The sequence below is a fragment of the Micropterus salmoides genome, unplaced genomic scaffold (genome assembly GCF_014851395.1).
Source record: "Micropterus salmoides isolate LMB-PRFRI ecotype aquatic unplaced genomic scaffold, ASM1485139v1 Ms_hic_scaffold_6, whole genome shotgun sequence".
NCBI lineage: Eukaryota > Metazoa > Chordata > Actinopteri > Centrarchiformes > Centrarchidae > Micropterus > Micropterus salmoides.
In genome coordinates, this window is record NW_024044348.1 from 4,343,078 (window position 1) to 4,365,157 (window position 22,080).

At 39.6% G+C, this 22,080-nt stretch overlaps 2 protein-coding genes across 2 annotated transcripts; one reads left to right on the forward strand and one right to left on the reverse strand.

Annotated features, from left to right (window-relative positions):
• Positions 1-442: 442 nt before the first annotated feature.
• On the reverse strand, positions 443-13,646 carry LOC119889987 (lactase-like protein). The gene is made up of 13 exons (XM_038700964.1): positions 13,492-13,646; positions 13,236-13,396; positions 12,164-12,251; positions 11,399-11,508; positions 11,204-11,332; positions 11,019-11,114; positions 7,394-7,448; positions 7,143-7,304; positions 4,523-4,797; positions 3,638-3,764; positions 3,260-3,459; positions 3,107-3,170; positions 443-905 (listed from the first exon to the last, which is right to left on the reverse strand). Exons 1-13 carry the CDS (start codon positions 13,616-13,618, stop codon positions 790-792), a joined length of 1,710 nt encoding a protein of 569 aa, XP_038556892.1. The 5' UTR covers positions 13,619-13,646; the 3' UTR covers positions 443-789.
• LOC119889985 (gamma-crystallin N-like) lies at positions 834-21,852 on the forward strand. Its single transcript, XM_038700962.1, has 6 exons — positions 834-926; positions 17,387-17,435; positions 17,560-17,681; positions 19,069-19,204; positions 20,233-20,372; positions 21,329-21,852. The coding sequence occupies exons 1-6, from the start codon at positions 919-921 to the stop codon at positions 21,459-21,461; spliced, it is 588 nt and encodes a 195-aa protein (XP_038556890.1). The 5' UTR covers positions 834-918; the 3' UTR covers positions 21,462-21,852.
• The last annotated feature ends 228 nt before the right edge of the window (positions 21,853-22,080 follow it).

Consider the following 22,080-nt stretch of genomic DNA (forward strand, 5'->3'; position numbering starts at 1 on the left):
CATCAGGGTTGACTTTGAGGTGACCTCAGTATTTCTAAATTCGTTCATGGCTACAGCCCTGCATATGTTTTGTGCGTTTGACGGTTCAGGCATCTAAAAATACGTCATTTAAAATAAAATCACTGCAATAAACTATAATCATTCTGTGTACTCAACACCTGGAGTTTTAATTTCATGTTAGTTTCCCCTCTCTTATAATTTGCATCCAGCTCCAGGACCTTTAAGTTGAAGGGTAAAACGCCGTACAGGAAAATGTGTTTCTGTAAATTTTGTCTGACTTGTCGCAGCTCCTTATGAATAAATTATCAGAGCAACATTTTTCTCACTCAGTAATTTGCACCATTTAAGTCTTAGAAATGTATTTAATTGGAGTTTATGATCCACAGAGAGTACAACACTTTTTGTCTATCTCTCTTATTTCTTCATTTTACAACTTGTTGACAATAAACCATCTCCTCTCTGCAGTTAGCTTGAGTAGCCTATAAAACTTTGCTCTGTGTCAAAAAACCACACAAGTTTGACCCGTTTTTTAAAAAGGTAATATGTCAAGCTTGAGTTAATGCTTCCAGAGTTAGACAGGTACTGGCTATTTTGACTCGATAGTAACAACCTGAAAAGTGTTTATTCAAAACAGAACTGCAGGACAGGTAAATCAACAAAATGCTCTGGACAGGATAAAGTTTTACAGCTTTGCAAAAGTCACTCTCAGATTCATTTCTTTAGCTTCAAGGCCACAGGTCGTCTGGTTTGATGAACACAGGGGATGTGACTCTGTGTGTGTTTGTGCTCTCAGAGGCGTCCACGCAGCAGGAACATGAGGAAGATTGCGCTGAGGAGGATGCAGAGCGTACACACTGTGGGAACCACAATCTCTGTTACCATCTCCATGTGGCCTATCAACGGATCTGAAAGACACAGATGGAAAAGTAAGTAAATGTCTCCACTTACAGTCCCAGCGTCAAACCCCTGTGAAGGGCCCCCATGGACCCTGGGCGGAAACATTAGGATTTATTTAAATTTTAATGTCTTCATTTAATTGCTGTTAATGACTTCTGTGTGTATTTGACTTTTAAACAATTAATTGACTATTTCTAATTTCTGAGGTTTTGTCCCTTGGACCCAGAGATTTGTTTCATTAGACCAAAAGAACAACGTTCGACTTATACTTGCTTATGTTATATGTCAAAACACATACACACACATCTGTTTATTTATATTAATATTAGATTTCATCACATGACAAAAAGTTGCTTGTTGTTAGCTAATTTTACCAATACAATGTCCAACCCACATTGCAGAACTAACCCTCTTGGGGGCACAAATATTAACGACCCTCTCTCTCACTCACACATGTTAATGTGGGAATATGCAACATATTGTATATGTACAAAAATGTAATAATGAAGGTCTTAATATTCAGAACTCAAGACAAGGCCTCAAGATCAGGTAGTAAATATAGGACGTAGCCTAATATCCTTCATTTTCCTTTTCCTTTATGAACTAGGTAAACAACTATAAGAGTACACACATTATTATACACACACACATGTTCATGTTTCATTTATTTATTTTATTTTTATATATATTTTCTAACACACACACACACACACACACTTACCATTTTATTTATTTGTTTAATTAAAATTTTTAATATATATTTTTTTAACACACATACACACACGTTTACTGTTTTAATTATTTATTTTATTTTTAATATATATTTTTTTTAACAAACACACACACACTAACACACGCTTACTGTTTTTTTATTGATTTTATTTTTAATATATATTTTTTAAACATGCACACACACACGCTTACTGTTTTATTTATTTTATTTTTAATATATTTTATTTTTTACAAAGACACACACAAACAAACACACACGCTTACAGTTTTATTTATTTTATTTTTAATATATTTTATTTTTTACAAAGACACACACAAACAAACACACACGCTTACTGTTTTATTTATTTATTTATTTTTTAATATTTTTTTTAACGCACACACACGCTTACTGTTTTATTTTTTTTATTTTTTTTTATATATTTTTATTTTTTAACGCACACACACGAACAAACACACACGCTTACTGTTTTATTTATTTATTTTCTTTTTAATATATTTTTATTTTTTAACACACACACACGCTTACTGTTTAATTTTTTATTTTATTTTTAATATATTTTTATTTTTTACACACACACACACGCTTACTGTTTTATTTATTTATTTTATTGAAATTTCTATATTTTATTTTTCTTTTTTTTTTTTAAACACAAACACACATACACTTTGATTACTTTACGCTTTAATTGTTTAATGAAATGTATGGGGCTGATTGTTCTTATGTTGTGTTTATATATGATGCTTTGGCAATGTTGTTATTACATTCATGCCAATAAAGCTAATTTGAATTTATTCAGAATAGACAAGGACCCACTTATGTCAGCTAAGGTTTTACTTCTGTTGTGCAGACAAACAAATTTACCATTTAATTCGCACAAACCACTTGACACACAGTCATTCCAAAGTTTTTAGGGCTCCTGGAGTTGAGAGGCCCTGCAACAGTTACCCACTTTGCCCAGTTGGTGCAGCAGCCTTACTAACCCCCAAAACAAGCCGGCTTTAAGTCTTTGAATTAGTCATTTGACCCCAAAAATTCTTATAGAATTTTTTTTAGTCAAACTGCTATTCAAGTTCAAGGACTGGAAACTGAGCTGACTAATAAAGCTGTACGTTTCAATCCATAAGTCATTTGAAACATGTTCCTCATTGGAGAAATGTTAATGTTGCCACCGGTCTTTTCTAATCTGCAAAGTGACTAATAACTACAGCTGTCAGTTGTAGCATAGCGTAAACACTCACTCTGATCTCACTCAGAAATGCATCAACTTTTGTACCTAAACTTCATCATGCACTGGCCAAGCCTTTTGCATTCCTGCATGTTCCTGATTTGCCTGGGATTTTCTTCTAGCTGGAGGGGCAAAACAAAGAAAAGCCCCGTTAGATAGCGGAACAACAAGCTTGAGACAGAATTTTCCTTTGTTTGGCCCCACCTAGCTTATCACAGCCGACACTTTTAATGCTTTATTGTACTAACCTGCAGCCAGGAGCTGGTTACTGGAGGAGCAAGTCTCCACGGCTTTCCTCTTCCAGCTTTCCACCTGAAAAGATCCAAGAAACTCTCAGCAGTTAAACCACATAATCTGCTCCAGAGGGATTTTTAACGCGGAGTAAGGTGTTAAGAGTTTACCTCTCTCTGATTGGGAAAGCCATTAGAGCTGATGATACGTTTATAGAACTGGACAGAGGCCTTCGGGTAGCGTGGTTTGTTTTTGCTCCTGAAGTCCACATAGTAGAGTCCGAACCTCTCAGAGTATCCTTCATCCCACTCAAAGTTGTCGAGGAGAGACCAGGCCGTGTAGCCCTTCACATTCACCCCGTCCTTAATCGCTGGTGAACCAGGGACAAAAATAAAAAGGTAACACGTTTGGTTTTTGTCTCAGGGACCGTGGCAGCTTTTTTTAGTCGTATAAAATATGAAAAACAATCTCAAAGACTCAAATATGAACCAGGCAGTAAAATCTTTCTTTCTGGGATGTTATTTCTGTGTCCAGCAGAGTTTTTATACCTTTGAGCATTTCATTGATGTAGTCTTTGAAGTACTGCATCCTCCAGTCGTCACAGAGGTCGGTGCAGACCATTTTCTCTGACACACCGTTTTCTGTCACGTAAATCATGGGGTTTCCGTACTGAGTCTGTTGGAGTGACATCAAATCACATTCAGGATGGAGTGCATACTGATATATCCCTCTCATTATGTACTTACATGTACTCGTACAAAATATTTCAAGTTTCATAACCCTTATCTTTCTAACCGCGTCACACAAGTTATCACACGTGACATTTCTCTTCAGTGAGTTAGTTTTGACATTATGACTTCGCTTTCTTGCAGAGAGTTAAATGAGATGATGTTTTGGATGCGTCCGAAATCACCCTCTACTCACTGTATAGTGGACTATACAGTCCACTCAGTGTATCCCAGAATGCATTTTGAAAAGTAGTGTACAAACGATGATGACTAACCAAGCCCTATAAACCAACAAGCTTTGCGCTGATAGAAAAAACAATCCACCAACGGATTGTGTTTTAACGGTGCCGAAATAATGATCAGAGTAGTGTCCGAAGGTGTTGTTTTAATTATGCGGGTGATCTCACTATACAGTCCTCTACATACAACTCACTACCGAGCAGGGAGTAGTGAATGAGCTGGTGATTTCGGACACAGTCTTTATGCTAAGCTAAGCTAATCACCTCCTAGCTGTAGCCCCATACTTGCTGAATTATTTGTATTAGTTCACTTTGGATGGCTGTGAGAGCTCAGCTTCCATCAATTATATGCCATTTTTATAATAATTTGAGCGTGTTTGTATTAGTTTCACTTGCAGTACAAAAAACGATTCTATATCAGAAACATCTCATACAGCTGGATTTTATTCAGACTTGTGTCGTTTACCTTAACAAAGTTCAACAAGCGTCGGAAGCCCCAGGGAACAGAGTAGAGCCATTCAGAGCCGGGATCCGGCCATTGTGGGTCAACCAGCTCAGCAAGGTCGCGATCTGCAAAGTAGCTGTCTCCCAGGCCTGATGGGTAATTCTTCAGGGTGACGTAGCGAGTAGTGAAATGGCCGAGGCCCAGGAAGTCACAGGTTCCCTTGATGTAGCTCTTCTCCTGAGGCGAGAAGACCGGCAGCCGTGAAGCTCCCAGGCCCTGCTGGCCGCTCTTCCTGCCTGAAGGTGAAGGTTTAGTTTTAGTTTTATAACGAAACTAAAATGTCTGCAGACACATGAAGGTTGCATAAAGATATCCAAAGAAGGTTAAAATCAAGGGCAACTGGACACGGTCTTTACATTGGCTTCCTGTCTGTCAAAGAATTGATTTCAAAATCCTGCTGTTAGTTTATAAAGCACTAAATGGTTTAGGGCCAAAATACATTTCTGATCTTCTGCTTCGTTATGAACCATCCAGACCTCTCAGGTCGTCTGGGATCTGGTCTGGTTTCTGTCCCCAGAGTCAAAACTAAACAAGGAGAAGCAGCGTTCAGTTATTATGCTCCGTATATCTGGAACAAACTCCCAGATAACTGCAGGTCTGCTGAAACTGTCAGACTGAAGACTTTTCTTTTTAACATTGCTTTTAATTAAATATTTAAGACTTCTCTTTTTTTACCACCGTCTTTAACTAGTAGATTGATAACTTACACTGCACTGTAACTTTTACTGTCCTGTTTTCTTTTTCTTTGTTTTTAGATATTAACACTATTTAAAAAGTTTAGAGTGCTCTTTTGATTCCACCTTCTCCCACGGCTGATCCTCAGTTAACAGAGCCAAGTAGAATTACAAGGGTTAGAGTCCCTAGTTTTCTCTGCTGTTAACTTGTTGACAGGGCCCGCTGTCAACCGCTTTTACCAGAGTTTGTAGCACAAACAATCTGGATTTACAGCAACGACTGTATCTAAAGAAGGGTTAGAGTCCCCAAGTGTTAAAGGGTTAGAGTCCCCTTAGGGTTGGAGTCCCCTTAGGATTAGAGTGCCTCAGTAACTAAAGCGGGGATAGAGTGGGAGATGGGGAATCAAAGGAGTAAAATAAGCAAAGGTGGGAGACCTGCCTGTTTTTATTTTCTATTTAATTTTTTAAACTTTTTTATATTTCCCTGTTGCTGTTAAGCACTTTGAATTACCTTGTTGTTGAAATGTGCTATACAAATAAACTTGCCTTGCCTTGGTTGAAGATACTTGGAGACGTTTCGCCCCTCATCCACGAGACTTCTTCAGTTCTGAAATGACTAGTAGGGAAACCCAGCTATTTAACCTCTGAGGGGTTGTTGCCCAAGATGATCGATGCCGCTGGTTCGTTAGTGCTCCTGGCTGATGTGACGACGGTCGGTATGGTCGTCCAAGTCTGAACGACCATGGTGGTATCTTCAACCAAGTCCAGTTGCCCTTGACTTTAACCTTCTTTGGATAACTATGACCTGGATGACTGAGAACCTTCACAGACATCGTGCATAAAGATGGCACCTGTGACAGTTGATTTTTCATACCCATAATGCAGTTACGCTTGTTATGATCAGGTCAAGCAAAGAGGGGTTTTTTTCCCCTTTATTTTGTTTAAGGAACAAAAAGCAAAGATTAGAGTAACATCTGAAGAAATAAATATAGTTTTGTGTAGTAAATGATAAAATCAATCGTGTTTATTGACCATTAAGATTTATCTTGATCAACCTGTAGGTAAGAAAACCACTAATGTTATGTTATGAATATATGGTGTTAGCAGTTAGCCTCATGGGACATTGCAGTATTCATGCTTTATATATCATGCTGATGTCATGTTACTTTCATGAATGTAATGCACCACCATTTTGTTTGATTCTCTATAGTTTTACTCCAACAGCAGGTGGAGCAAATGGGAGTCAAACTCACATTAGACGCTGAAAAAGTTCAGTGAAAAGTCATACGGAAGCCCAAAGAGGGTACTGGACATGTTGATCACGTGTACTCGCTTTGTTAACAACGTCCTCATCTTCATAAAGTTTCTGATCTCACACTTTTAAGAGTATAAGACTTTTTGTTGTGCAAGAATTTTGTTGTAATTGTTACAAATTTATCTATTATCTATTTATTTATTAAATATTAGGAAGAGAGATCACAAAATAAGTGTCTGACTGCAAATAAACAACACAAACTGTTTTCTTGAGACGGGGCGAATGGGTAGATCCTCAATTCTTCAACTTCCAATTCATTTGTTTTTCTTATCCGACTGTGACTAAAACCTTAATTCTACCTTCACCCAGACTGATTCAGGTTTGTGAACCTTCTCGTTCACTAAAATATAAGACGACTAGTCCTACTGTCCTACGCTTTGGACAGAAGTGGCTGCCAAATGAATAAATGTAAAATGACAGAAAAAACAACCCCTGGATTTCGACACAGCAAAGGTGTTTGGGGAAGGATTTTCCGACGCAGCTTGAAAATCACATTTTACATTTTTTTTTAAGTGACAGATTTTTCGGGTGAGGACAGTGCTTACATTGTTGTAAGTTATAATATAAACGGTTGCATTTGTCCGTGACGTACCGATATAATCTTTCATAACCTGGGGGTAGTCTCCGTTGAAGATGGGAGTGGCAAACCATCCCATGTAGAACTGGATGTATCTCTCTGCTGCCTCAATGTCCCTCTGGTTGGTGATGTCCACTGGTTCGCCCCAGTCAGCCGTTAGCGAGATCCCAACCAGGCCTGGAAACACACGGCATCTTTATTGTCCAGCATTACAGACGGTGTGTGTTACTTCAATCACATGAATAAAAACTACATTTTCTTTTCACCTTTTTGTTTGCTTCGCCACTGCATGTCATAGGTGTGCCAAACTTTAGCATGGGCCTGTTTCAAAGACAGAAAGGAAGTGTCACCTTGATGTTTGTTTATTACTTTAGTTTAGTTGACATTTTCAGAAGAAGGATATGAAATCACACATTGCTATAAAACTGTTAAAGCTGACTAACAAATAAATTATTGTGTCATTTTCGTGCACCGGCAGCCTTGGCACTTGTGTCAGGTGGAACGTACAACACAGTGTTAAGGCACTTATTCTCAAAGGCTTCTCCTTAATCTACCATGTTTGGACTGCACCTCGTTTATATGTCACTTTGGGACAAATGTAAATATAGTACATAGTAGAATTACAAAGAGACGTGGTTGGCTGTCGCCTCCAACTTTATGCTAATCAGGTCATCATATTTAAGTTATACATGATATACATTAAGGTCATTATTTATATGTACTCTATAAATGATAAACATTATTTAAGAAATAGAAATGGGATAGGACCATATATATAATAAAATTTTAATTATTGAAAATTTTTACTGTTAATTTTATTGGTTATTCTTGTTTTTCTTTTGTACTTATCGGTTACAATTTCAAAATAAAATCAAATATAATCAGAATATTTGCCAGATAAATAAATATTATTCATTAATGTAATATTAATATTTAAAAAACTAAATTCAGTCCATATAGTACAAAACCCAGAAATATTCAATTTATACAGATGTAAAACAGAAAATCCTCAAATTTAAAAAGATGGAAGCATCAAATGTTGGCCTTTTTGTGCGATGAATGACCGGTCAAATTGATAATTAGCAAATCATACATTAAAAAAACATCAAACATCCGCCGAGGAAGATCGTGTCATACAATAGAAAGCTTCAGAAGAGCTACTAAATGTTTTGCGATTGATTTGGGGCCAGTGTGGCTCGGGTTGTAATAGAGCATGACTGATACGGGTGATACAGATTTTGTTATTCGAGGATGTTAAAATCCGATATGTCTGCCGATTATTCTTTTTTTTCCCTTCTTTTCAAAAACACATAAAATAAACAAATATTATCCTTAACATTTGTTAGGTGTAGACGTTGGCAAAATAACGTGGCATAATGCAGTTTAATAAACTTTTATTGTTAGAAATAGCACTTTGCTGATCATGTCAGCTGATTGTTGTGTTTTGGTGGATTTGTGGCAGGTGTTGCCAACAGGTAAGTTGCAGAGCACCCTCTGGTGGACAAACTATGCAACGACAACACTCATAACATGACTGAAGGATCCTCTTTCTATCTCTCTCTCTCCTTTTCTATTTTAATTGTCATTTATTGGCTGTTATAAACACAGGTACTAATTTATCTGCAATTAGCTCATTTCGGCCTCTAGTTTATCGGCTTCTAGTTTATCGGCCTCTAGTTAATTAGCCTCTAGTTAATTGGCCTCTAGTTAATTGGCCTCTAGTTTATCGGCCTCTAGTTAATTAGCCTCTAGTTAATTGGCCTCTAATTAATAGGCCTGTAGTTTATCGGCGTCTTATTAATTAGCCTCTAGTTAATCGGCCTCTAGTTAATTAGCCTCTAGTTAATTGGCATCTAATTAATAGGCCTATAGTTTATCGGCGTCTTGTTAATTAGCCTGTAGTTAATTGGCCTCTAATTAATAGGCCTGTAGTTTATCGGCGTCTTGTTAATTAGCCTCTAGTTAATCGGCCTCTAGTTAATCGGCCTCTAGATTATCGGCCTCTAGTTTATCGGCCTCTAGTTTATCGGGCTCTAGTTAATCGGCCTCTAGTTTATCGGGCTCTAGTTAATCGGCCTCTAGTTTATCGGCCTCTAGTTAGTTAATCGGCCTCTAGTTAATCGGCCTCTAGTTAATCGGCCTCTAGTTTATCGGCCTCTAGTTAGTTAATCGGCCTCTAGTTAATCGGCCTCTAGTTTATCGGCCTCTAGTTAGTTAATCGGCCTCTAGTTTATCGGCCTCTAGTTAGTTAATCGGCCTCTAGTTAATCGGCCTCTAGTTAATCGGCCTCTAGTTAATCGGCCTCTAGTTTATCGGCCTCTAGTTAGTTTATCGGCCTCTAGTTAATCGGCCTCTAGTTAGTTAATCGGCCTCTAGTTTATCGGCCTCTAGTTAATCGGCCTCTAGTTAGTTAATCGGCCTCTAGTTAATCGGCCTCTAGTTAGTTAATCGGCCTCTAGTTTATCGGCCTCTAGTTAGTTAATCGGCCTCTAGTTAATCGGCCTCTAGTTAGTTAATCGGCCTCCAGTTAATCGGCCTCTAGTTAGTTAATCGGCCTCTAGTTAATCGGCCTCTAGTTAGTTAATCGGCCTCTAGTTAATCGGCCTCTAGTTAGTTAATCGGCCTCTAGTTAATCGGCCTCTAGTTTATCGGCCTCTAGTTAGTTAATCGGCCTCTAGTTAATCGGCCTCTAGTTTATCGGCCTCTAGTTAGTTAATCGGCCTCTAGTTAGTTAATCGGCCTCTAGTTAATCGGCCTCTAGTTAGTTAATCGGCCTCTAGTTAATCGGCCTCTAGTTAGTTAATCGGCCTCTAGTTTATCGGCCTCTAGTTAGTTAATCGGCCTCTAGTTAATCGGTCTCTAGTTAGTTAATCGGCCTCTAGTTTATCGGCCTCTAGTTTATCGGCCTCTAGTTAGTTAATCGGCCTCTAGTTTATCGGCCTCTAGTTAATCGGCCTCTAGTTAGTTTATCGGTCTCTAGTTTATCGGCCTCTAGTTAATCGGCCTCTAGTTAGTTAATCGGCCTCTAGTTAGTTAATCGGCCTCTAGTTTATCGGCCTCTAGTTAGTTAATCGGCCTCTAGTTAATCGGCCTCTAGTTAGTTAATCGGCCTCTAGTTTATCGGCCTCTAGTTAGTTAATCGGCCTCTAGTTTATCGGCCTCTAGTTAGTTAATCGGCCTCCAGTTAATCGGCCTCTAGTTAGTTAATCGGCCTCCAGTTAATCGGCCTCTAGTTAGTTAATCGGCCTCTAGTTAGTTAATCGGCCTCTAGTTAGTTAATCGGCCTCCAGTTAATCGGCCTCTAGTTTATCGGCCTCTAGTTAGTTAATCGGCCTCTAGTTAATCGGCCTCTAGTTAGTTAATCGGCCTCCAGTTAGTTAATCGGCCTCTAGTTAGTTAATCGGCCTCTAGTTAGTTAATCGGCCTCTAGTTAGTTAATCGGCCTCTAGTTAGTTAATCGGCCTCCAGTTAATCGGCCTCTAGTTTATCGGCCTCTAGTTAGTTAATCGGCCTCTAGTTAATCGGCCTCTAGTTAGTTAATCGGCCTCTAGTTTATCGGCCTCTAGTTAATCGGCCTCTAGTTAGTTAATCGGCCTCTAGTTAGTTAATCGGCCTCTAGTTTATCGGCCTCTAGTTAGTTAATCGGCCTCTAGTTTATCGGCCTCTAGTTAGTTAATCGGCCTCTAGTTAGTTAATCGGCCTCCAGTTAATCGGCCTCTAGTTAGTTAATCGGCCTCTAGTTAGTTAATCGGCCTCTAGCTCGTAATCCGCTCGCACACTGCAGGTCTCCAATGTTCACATGTCAGCTTTTGGTTTGGATGTGCGTGCATCGGTTTGTAATCCGGCCTCGGCTCAGACAGATCAACACCAAACTGGACCGCCATCTCTTACCTTGATGATGTGGTGGGCAGCTTTGTAAGCTCCCGTTCCCTTCAGCTTCACTCCGGGTGCATGTTCCCCTGTTTCATATCCCTCCACAGCTATGGACTGAAAACACAAGACAACACTCTCTGATATCCAAGTCAAACATTACATCTGTTCACAACACAGTGAATGCACCGTTTCTCCTGACATACCCAAGGATTGTTGAAAGTGATCCAGTACTTCACTCTGTTTCCAAATCTTTCAAAGCACAAGTTGGCAAAGTCGTTGAAGTAGTTCACCATGCTGACGTTCTGCCAGCCACCGTACTTCTCCTGTAAGACCTGAGGAGTAAAACCGTATTAGTAGCCATACCTTTTCAATTTCAAAACAAAAGGGTTAGTGCTCACCTGAGGTAAATCCCAGTGGTACAAAGTAACAATGGGTGTGATCTTATTGTCCAGCAGCATGTTAATCAGGTCATCATAGTATTTGATTCCTTTCTCGTTGATGTGTTCACCTGAGGGAGAATTAATATCAATATTCACTAGCATGAAACATAACTTCTTTACAATTAGGGCTTCGTCTAATGATTATTTGTTTTTAACTGGGGTAGCTGCGGCTCAAGAGGTAAAGCGGGTTCCACTAATCGGATGATCGGCGTTTCAATCCTCCGGCTCCTCCGGTCTGCACGTCAAAGTGTCCTTGGGCAAAATACTGAACCCCAAATTGCTACGGATGCTGTTTAATTGGTGTGTGAGATGTAATTTCTGCATCAGCCTACGAATGTGTGTCAATGGGTGAATGTGACGTAGTTTAAAAAGCGCTTTGAGTGGTCGTAAGACTGGAAAGGCGCTCTACAAGTACAGACCATTTACCATTACATTTGAATTGTGGATTAATCTGTTTTTATAGGTCTATTTAAAATGTCAAAAATCATCTTCATATTGCTTGTTTTGTTGGACCAACAGACCAAAACCCAAAAAGATTTAACAAACAATAATATAGAACAGAGAAAAGCAGCAAATCCTTACATTTCAAAAGCTGGAAGCAGCAAATGAAAATTAATGTCAGCTTATTTTCTGGTGACTTCACTTAGTAATCAATTTCCGCAAATAAAAATAGTAAATAATAGAATAAAATATAGAAAAGAATGAATAAAAATATAGAAATACTTTTCAGTCCACTTGGTAAAATCCTTGGCCAGGAGATGGAGAAACGATAATGGTTCAGCTTCATGTCTTTCATCAAGCTAATATCATCCTTAAAAACAAATCAGAAAATATTTTCACAGCAGGTAAAGACGAAATGGAAAAGATCAATGCTGGTTCTGGTTTTTAAAGATGTTAGTTTGCTTTCCTGCCGCTATGTAGGCTGTAATTCTCACTAACAGATGCTCCTGTAATTAAAGCTCATCTTTTTCCCGGAGATCTACTGATTATAAACACCAGTTCATGTGTTCACGTTATTACTGTTAACCTCACAGAACCTTCGAGCAGAGAGATCAGTCAGTACAATCTCATGCTCTGCAGCTGAAAGAACTTTACCTTAAGGTGTACTTTGACATTTTGACAAATATATGCTTGTTAGAGTTAAATTAGACCTTTAATTCTACTCTGGAACCAGGAGGTGATTAGCTTAGCTTAGCATAAAGACTGGAAACAGGGGGAAACAGCTAGCCTGACTCTCTGCAAAGCTGAAAAAAAGCTGCCTGCCTGCTCGTTTGTTTAGGCTTGCTTAAGAGCTTCTGGAAGTCAAATTTTTCTTACTTTTAGACAGACCAGGCTAGCTGTTTATTCCTCTTTCCAGTCTTTATGGCTGTAGCTTCATATGCATCGTACAAAGACTGGTATCAAAGTTCTCAAGTAACTCTCAGTAAGAAAGAGAATAAGTATACTTCCCAAAATGTTGAACCTTCTAAATTCGAGTGGAGATCCAGATACCAAAGATACCAAAATGTCTGTAAAATGATGCGAAAGACATCTAGAATATTTCCATTTGAGGGAATGGTGTAGCCATAAAAACATGGATTTGAATCTTTGGATCTTGGATTCGAATATCTCACTCAGTGTAAACATCATATAGCTTCAATCAAGCGCTGTAATGGGGCCATACAGAATACGGTCAGTGTGGAGAAAGATGATTGTTCTAACCCTAAATTTACTACATTTAAACTAAGTTAATGTTTAATTGAACTCAGTAAAACATTTCTTAATTTCAGATGCAACATTTTCTTCTGCATGTCACCTTGAATTTGTAGTAGCCCTCACACGAGGAGTCTCCCGTGTCATTTGAGAATATTTTCCCCTTTTTGTGGGCAAATGCATCCCAGATGCTCATTCCTTTTCCGTCTATGTTCCAAGCTCCTTCAGTCTGATAGGCAGAAGTTCCAGCTCCCCAGGAGAAACCTGCAGAGGAAACCAAAGCAAACAGTACATGTCAACACCTTGTCAGTGACTTTGGTAGTTTGTGAAACTATTTTGTGTTTAATCATATGTCATACCAGTTGGGAAGGTGCCGTAATAGAAAGACGTTCTCTCGTTCTTCGTCCAGTCAAAGTCCTCACTGGCTGACACACACAGCACCAGTGCAAGCACATGGTACGGCCTCAGGGTGCACCACTGCAGCATCGTGATCTTCGGCAAGCAGCTCACTGTCTTCGGTTACTAAAGGAAAGTAAAAACCCAGTTTGAATCTCACAGCTATCATGACGTACGTGCTAATGTTAATGTGTAGGCATCCGAAACCTGTCAAAACAGCTGCAAGGCTGCATCTCCTGTTAGTCTACTCTGAGCCAGACAAGTGGAGGACAGATACACAGATATGTTGAAGTAAAACCAAGATTCAGAAACTCACGCACTCACGTGTCAGGTGTCCACAGGTTTTGAGTAAAACCATTCTAACTCAAACCCCAAACCTCAGGATCGTTTGTTAAATTTCCAGTGAAAAAAAGAGCCGGTCATTATCGGACCTCGTGGATATAAAGAAAGAATCTAGTTTCATTTCAGCCAGCTGTAAGACACGCTGACACAAAATGCTATCAGAGACAGAAAGTAAGCCAGCTTGTCAAGCACAGTCAGGATGAGCGACATTTCAAGGGGTTGTTTATCTTCAGTGGTGCAAAAGATGACCAAGATTAAAAAAAATAAGTGAGTGAAAATGATAAAGTTGCCTGAGAGTCCTCCTGCCAAAGCCTGTGCTGTTTCCCTCCCTACATCTGTCCCTTTGCTCAGTGTCTGTCTCAGAACCACATATAGATGTCTGACCTGCTGCACGTCCTGCATTTGTCTCCGCTGGAAACTGCTCCAAAATACGAGAAACGTCCCCAAGCTTCTGGACCTAGTCGACGTTCCCCAGTGTCACTGAAAGGTTCACTGCCAATGTCACAAAAACAAAACAGAGTGAAGCATCCAGGACATTTTCTGCTATTCATCAGCCCACATACAGCAACAAGCACCCCCCCCACACACACACAGTGAATACCGCTCCATTTGAAGTCAGTGAAGTGTGAGCGTGAATTTGCTGGGGCAAACAGATCTTTTGGAAAAAGGAGGGATTTTGACACTGTAAGCAAAGTTATCGTTAGAAAGCCCGATGCATGTGCAGCTCGGTCTCAGAGCATTTCATGGCTTTAAAACATAACACAAAATATCGTCACTGAAGGCGCACGCGTGGGTCTAGTTAACCGTAAAAAGCAAGTCGAAATCAAAAGATGAAGCATACTAGAAACAGGTGCATCAGTATTTACAGTTTATTCTCAATCTTATCATCCTGTATTTGTATCAAGCAAAGCGGCGGCCTTCACATACGCAATAACAGAAACATCTATACGGTGTCACGTAATCCAGTAGTCCTGCAAATATGTACTACATCATGTGAAGTTCCACATGTAGATTTTGTCTTTTGAGTTCAGTATGTGGTTCAGTTTGCATAATATTTGTCCCCAAGAGTGGACGAAGGTGCAAGAATAAAATGTCAAAATATGTATTTCAAAATCAGCTGGTGGTTTGAAGTCACTGCCTGCACCTACATACTGTATGTGCATATAATTAGGCATTCATCTACCATGAAGACAAGTTCAGAAACAACACCGCGCACTGAATTCAGTTTCAGTGTCTTAACAGAAGCCCTATAATATAATACATTACTATATAATGAGTGCATTTGCATTAAAATAGCATTACTGGATTTACATACCGTGAACAAGCTCTCTAAAGAAGATGTACACAGTATACAAGGTATTCAGTCATGCTACACCCAGTTACATACAGTCTTAAATACAGGGATAAATAGATTTGAATATATAGAACAGAGAGTGGGTTAGTGGCTAGCTGTCCTCCACTCGCATTTTATGGCTTTGTATGTCTCGTATTATGAGCCTCTGTGTTTTAACAAGTACCTGATATTGTACTATAATGGTGTCCTGTGTGAAGTTAATGTTCTCAATAACTGAGTGACTCTGTAGCATCTGTCCACGACTGCAAATATAACGTAACTCTAACTCATTAACAGCAATGTTTGTTGATGTGCACTGAGGATAAAAGCTGTCATATATCGTTCACCTCTTGGTAGCAGGGTTGTCTCTGATAACGGCTCGCGCTCTTTTCCTGCACCTGACCTGATATACTGTGAATCTCATCCAGGTGTGGCTGACTGGAGGCCAACTAAACATTTTTACTTTTGGTACCAAACTGCATTATTAAACTTCCTGTGAGAACACAACTCGCATAATATAAAATAATGGCAATGGAGCAAGACGCTTAACCCCTCGTTGCTCCAGAGGCGTGCGACCTCTGACATGTATAGCAATTGTAAGTCGCTTTGGATAAAAGCGTCAGCTAAATGAGTAAATGTAAATTAACTGATTATAATAGAAGCTACATATCATATATGAAGGAGTAGGAAACAACACAAGAGATTTAAAAACTTCACTTCACAGGCCCCGCAGATATGACAACAGCTTCATCCTTTTTTATTAAAAACATTTTCTAATATGAAGAAATTGTACAGAATTATTTTATTACACCTTACATACGTTTATTTACTTTATATTGTAATTCTATTACTGATACTGATATCTACTCTGTACACCCTGGAGGAGGAATTCATCCTTTATAGCTCTTTCATTTCCAACTCCAAACTGAAGTCTAAGTGCGTCGCATATTGTTCAGATTGTAAAGCCCGAGAGACGACTTAGTGATTTCAGGCTGTATAAATAAAATGGCCTTGATTTGACTATCAAAGAACATTTAATGAAACAATATGTCGGATATGTAAATGATGTTTACATCACATCACTAAGATTTAAATTGAAACAAGACCCCTGAACCATCAGGTGCTGGTCACCAGTTACACAAATCTGCAGCAGTGGAAATGTCAGAAGACTCATTGACAGCCCCCCCCCCTGCAGAGTCAGTGCAGCCCTCCTCGGGTCGTGACCTCTTCAGTGAATACAGTGAGCTGGAGCTGGCCGCGCACAAAGCATGAATACAACCATTATCACAGGGTGCATTGTTTACAGAGCAAAAAAAAGAAAAAATGCTGAATTGTTCAAAGCCAAAACTGTTGGCACTGCACTCTCACATTTACATGTCAGTGTGCAGTTTGTGTACAGAAGCTCTGTTCTCTCTGCTTGTTGTGTTTGTATATCTGCAGGCACACATCAATTTCAAATGCTCTGCGTGTATGTTTTTTTTGTGCTCCGCATGCGGTTGCAGTGTTCGCGGCTGATGATGTGTATGTGTGAACAGAGAAGACAACATGACCATGGTTGTGTGTTTAGCATATCAATGGCGCCCAGGGCCCCGACGACCGTTGCAGAACCACTCTGAGCTTTCTAGTACCGCTCGGCTCACCTCAACTTGCTGTATTTAAGGGGCTTTCTTGTTGCCTCACAGAGCTGACATGAACATCTTTACTAAGGTCCCAGGATTAGCCCAACAAACCAGGTATGTTGAGAGCACCGTGCACCAGCTGGGGCCCACAGAGTGTCGAGGTGGGTGGGCCAGTGGTGCCTCCACATCCCACCTCCTGCTGGTTCTCATGCTCTGTGATTCCGCCACCACCAGTTTCCCAAAATCACATGAAGAGTGATGGCTCGTTGTAGGAGACACACACACATACTGTACATTTTAGGTGCAAGTCGATGGTTTTAATCGGAAAGACTGAAGCACAGCAATACTTTTAAATCAGCGTGAGTCGTAATCTGTAACAGTTGGGAATAGAAATGAAAACAGGCTCTAAAAAAAATGTTTGTTGACCAAAATGACACAAGAGATGACATTTTCAGTGGTTTCATTTCCACACACCATCATTAGTTTCTTTGAGACTCTGATTTTAATTTTTGAGCGGTTTGTTTGGGGTATAATTATTCATTAAAATGCTTCTAATATCAACAGCAAGCTGGGGTCTGTGCTCCAACGTGCCTTCTACGGGTCCAGTGGGAGGGTGAGTCAAGTGGCGTTTCCATATTGATGTGGTCCCTTTTTTATATGTTTTAAACCTACGGTATTGAACTGTGAGTGTGTATCAACATACTTCATCATTTTTCCTGCGGTATCTCTGCCCTCAGGTGACCCTTTTCGAGCAGCGGAACTTCGCCGGCAGGCGGCTGGACCTGAGTTCTGACTGTGTCAGGCTCAGTGACAAGAACTTCCCAGAAAGATGTAACTCTGTGCAGGTGGAGGGCGGAGCGTAAGTCTTACACCACCGCCTAGAGTCGACAACAGGTCACTGCAGCACACACAGGCGTACAATAGAGACAAGGAAAAGAGGAGATGAAGTTAACAGCAAAGTATCTGAAGCCTTCTCGTCACCTTTCTGTGGACTTCAGTAATATTTTTTCATCATTTTATCAAACTTCAGGGAACTCCAAGAGTTTAAAAGTAAATGTAGTTAATTATACCAGATACCTAAAACCCAGTGGTCCAGACGGTAATCAACAAATATGTATTTGTATTTGAATTCCAGCTGTGTTTGAGCAAAATTAAATATATCATGTAATTTCAATTAATAGCGCAGGCTTTTAATTGCTTCAATCGCTGAACTTACTATCCCTATATTTGGAATATGACATGTGACAGTTAATTCATGTCACACAAAACTCTTGCTCAGCAAAGACGGGAAATAGGCTACTATCAAATTGTTTATTTTGACCAGCGTGAATATTACTTTTAGAAAAATTACCATACCAGAAAATCTGAATTGTAAAATTAATTGAACGATTAAATTGTGGAGAATCTAACGGATGTACGGCGTGTTGAATGTCTAAGCAGCTTGGAGCAGCAAGCGACCTGGTTGGCGTTCAGAGGTTTTATAAATCCAAAGAACTTATAATATATTATAATGTACTACAAAAAACAGACCAGGCTTCTAATTGAGACCTGCGGTTATTTGTCAAAACGTGTTGGCACACCAGTAAAAGGGGACAGGAGTCTAATTGGGACTAAGCTTTAAATTGAAGTTTGGTGGACAGATGAGCCTTGGACCAAGAAAACAGAGAGATCTTAAACTGTGGTTTTAACAATAAGACAATTAGTCTTAGGAAATGAATTCAAATCTAGTCTGTATTCAGTTAAAAAGCAGGTGAAATTAAAATTTAGTTTTTATCTTCGCCTGAAAGAGAAAAAAAAGATATATAAAATAATACACACACACACACACAACTGCGTGTTTTTTAAAATGTCTGGGATACATGTAACCACATATGTAAACATGTAGTTAGGACCTAGTTCGCAGCAAAATCTAGTCACTGAAATGCTGTTGAAACGACGAGTCATATGTAGCCCTGATATACATTTTGATTAACACATTTGTACGACAACTCATCATATCATGGACAGTTATAATGGTCTAATTGTTGAAATTCAAATTTCGAATCATCACAATTTGTTCTGTCTACTGAATGTCATGGGATCTGCTCAGAGACAGATCTACCTTAAGGCCTGCAGGTTGTGTAAACTTTTGACAGCAACACTGTTCAGCGTTTTTCTGCTAGTATGTTTTTTTTTTTTGTCATGCTGCTGCTGTGTGCATCCGTCTTTGACTTTTCTTTCTCTTCTTCTTCTTCGCTCTTGCACAGATGGATCGGTTACGAGCACGAGAACTTCCGGGGCCGTCAGTACCTGTGGGACATGTCCGAACGGGGAGAGTACAGCTGCTACGACAAGTGGTGCGCTCAGCTGGACCACGTGTCCTCTGTCCGCGCTGTCAAACAGGTGACACATGAAGCTGGCAAAAACACACAACAACATACAGCCATTACAGGTGCAGACAAACAGATCTGTATAAACCGTGTGAATACTGTGGGTCTTGGTTTTAGCCTCTAAAGTCACACCTGCTTCATCAGTAACAGCTATTATCTGACTTAAACAAATCTCAAAGCATATATTTAAATCTACAAACCAGGTAGAAACAGTTGTTGTAGGTTTGTTAGTAAAGTCTGCCCACAACACTGGAGTTAAGCACACACGCGGCGTGTCAATAAAATGCATGTTGGGTACCTAAAGTGTTAAAAAAAGGGAGTCAGAAATAAAAATAATTTAACTGCTAAATACTTAATCAGTAGTTACATTGTGAAGTCGTTATAAAATGAAGAAAAAAAAATTTATTTTACATTTCTGTAGTTTTTGGGGAGAAAAACATTAGGCTATGTCTGGGAAGAAGAGAGTGCCTTTATAGCTATATAAATGTTTACATTTTTTTTAAATAACTATAGCAAAAGTTTAGTTTTAGCATCCAGTGAGGATCCATCTGATGTGTGAAAGTGTCACATGTAGTGGGGGCTTTTAGTTCTAGCTTCCCCCAACTGTCCCTGTACTTTTTTCCTTCTACCTATAGCTACCCAGTACTTCATTGGAACCCCGCATGTACAAAATGTGTACGCTGTAATTTGCGAGCTGTATTGGAAAGTGTCACAGCGTTAAATCAGATTAGCAAGAATCCGACAGAATTTACACAGAGCTGTGCACTTTGGGCAAATAATAAACTAGACATATAGCTGTATTTCCCCAAAACACCTACTACATGCATTTGAGATGAAACTTATTTTATATGGTAAACAATATAAGGTAAAACTGCACAATGATCTTAGACTCCAGAGGAATAATTAAGGAGTTTGGTGTGAACGTATTCTGTTCTGCAAAGAATCAGAATACCTCTGCAGTACCTGATGGCCAATTATTGTTCAGAAACATTCAAGCATTCCCCCACTAGCCGTTTTTCTGTATATTCCTGGTGTTTTCAGGACAACAACCCTGCCAGAGCTCAGCTGTTTGAGCGAGGCAGTTTCTCTGGTAAGAAGATGGAGATCCAGGATGACATCCCCAACCTGATGAGCCGGTACAACCTCAACAGAGTCGCCTCCATCCGCGTGCTCGGAGGAGCGTAAGTGCAACATCTGTCGACACATTATCAATCAGGTGTATGTACATCGTGGCGTCCTCAAGTGCAGCGTGCAATATGTTCGTGGTTGTTATGCAGGCGAGAACAATTTGTACATCTTTTGGGTAAGTCTGAGTAAAGTCTCAAACAATCTCACCACAAGGTCCGTTTATTGGCTGTCCTGGAGTTTTCAATCACATGATCCTCCTCTTCCTCAGAATTTAGTTTGCTCACATCTCATTGAATTGTAATGTTTAAATTTCACTGTTAAGACGTTTTGTCTGTATTGACTTCAAAGCTAAAAGGTTATTCTTGGTTGGCAGAATACAGTATAACACAATCTGCTGATAGAGACTGAGATATGACCAAAGGCTCCAGCACAGCTACTAAATGAACCTTGTGGTGAGATCGATTTCTCACAAGCAGTTTCCAAAGTCAAAAATTAACTTCAACTTTTCAAATTGATCAGGTTTCAATCTTAGAGCTGACCATTAAAATCATAGCATTTGACTTTTTCCTGAATTTTTAGTCCCAGTAACTAGATATCCACGTCAGTTTTATTTCATTGCTCCAGGATTTTACCAGGTCATAAGTTAATTAGTAAGTTAGGCAAATAATTAGTCTGTGAGTGAATATATATTTATAGGAGATTGACTTGATTTAATAAAAGTGCTTATTGCCACAGCCAAGTTATGTTTTAAATGTCTGAGCCACTTACACTGACCATATATGGTAGAACACAGCTAGAACATTTGACAACATTAAGCGTTGCATTTTCCTTAAGTCGACCGGCTGTCAGTTTGTGTGACTAAATTCTGACTTGAGCCTCCATGATTCAGTCAAAGCTATTAAAAAAAAAAAAAAACACACCTCAGACACTGCTGTGATCAAATAGCAGCCTTTGGAAATAGTAGTCACTGATCTAACCCCCCCCCCCCCCCCATGTGTGTTGTGTGCAGATGGGTGGTCTATCAGGAGCCAAACTACAGAGGGCCTCATTATGTCCTGGAGAAGCGTGATTACAACAACTTCTCTGACTGGGGCAGTCAGAGCAACACCGTGGGCTCCATGCGCAGAGTCCGCTTCAACTAAACGCCATCGCCGAAGTCCTGCCAACACGAAGCCTGTCAGCCGAACACTTTGTAATAAACTGTAAAAAGACAAACATTTGTATTTTTCCCCCCCTTCTTGAGTCGTCTCATCAGTAAAAATGTTCTGAACCCGAGTGCACCAGCTCATTAATAGAAAGTGTTTTAAAAGTTCAAAACTTGTGGATTTAAGGATAACTGGCCCAATCAAATCCAGGTCCCAAAATAATGCCGCAGACCATTAACATTCTTGTTGGTAACAGATGGAGTTAAGAATTTGCAAGGTAAACATTTTATTTCACTTTTTGAACAAAGTCCAAGGCCATAAAATGAAATGTGGACACATTAAAATGCATAGAGTGTGAGACCCGTACAGAGATAATGTTGCCAAAAAATAAAAGCCCACAACTTTACAACACAACTAAGGCGCTTGCTTAGTATGAGGTAGACCAACGCTCAAGTCAGCCCGTTTTGTTATGCAGACACATCAGAAATGTCTTTCAAGTTATTGCAAACAGCCTCTGATTGGAAGCTGTGCAATGTCTCATCTCAGGCTTGATGGGCAGTTCAAGGTGCACTGGAGGAAAATCTGTACTACGGGGGGGGGGGGGACTGAATCACAA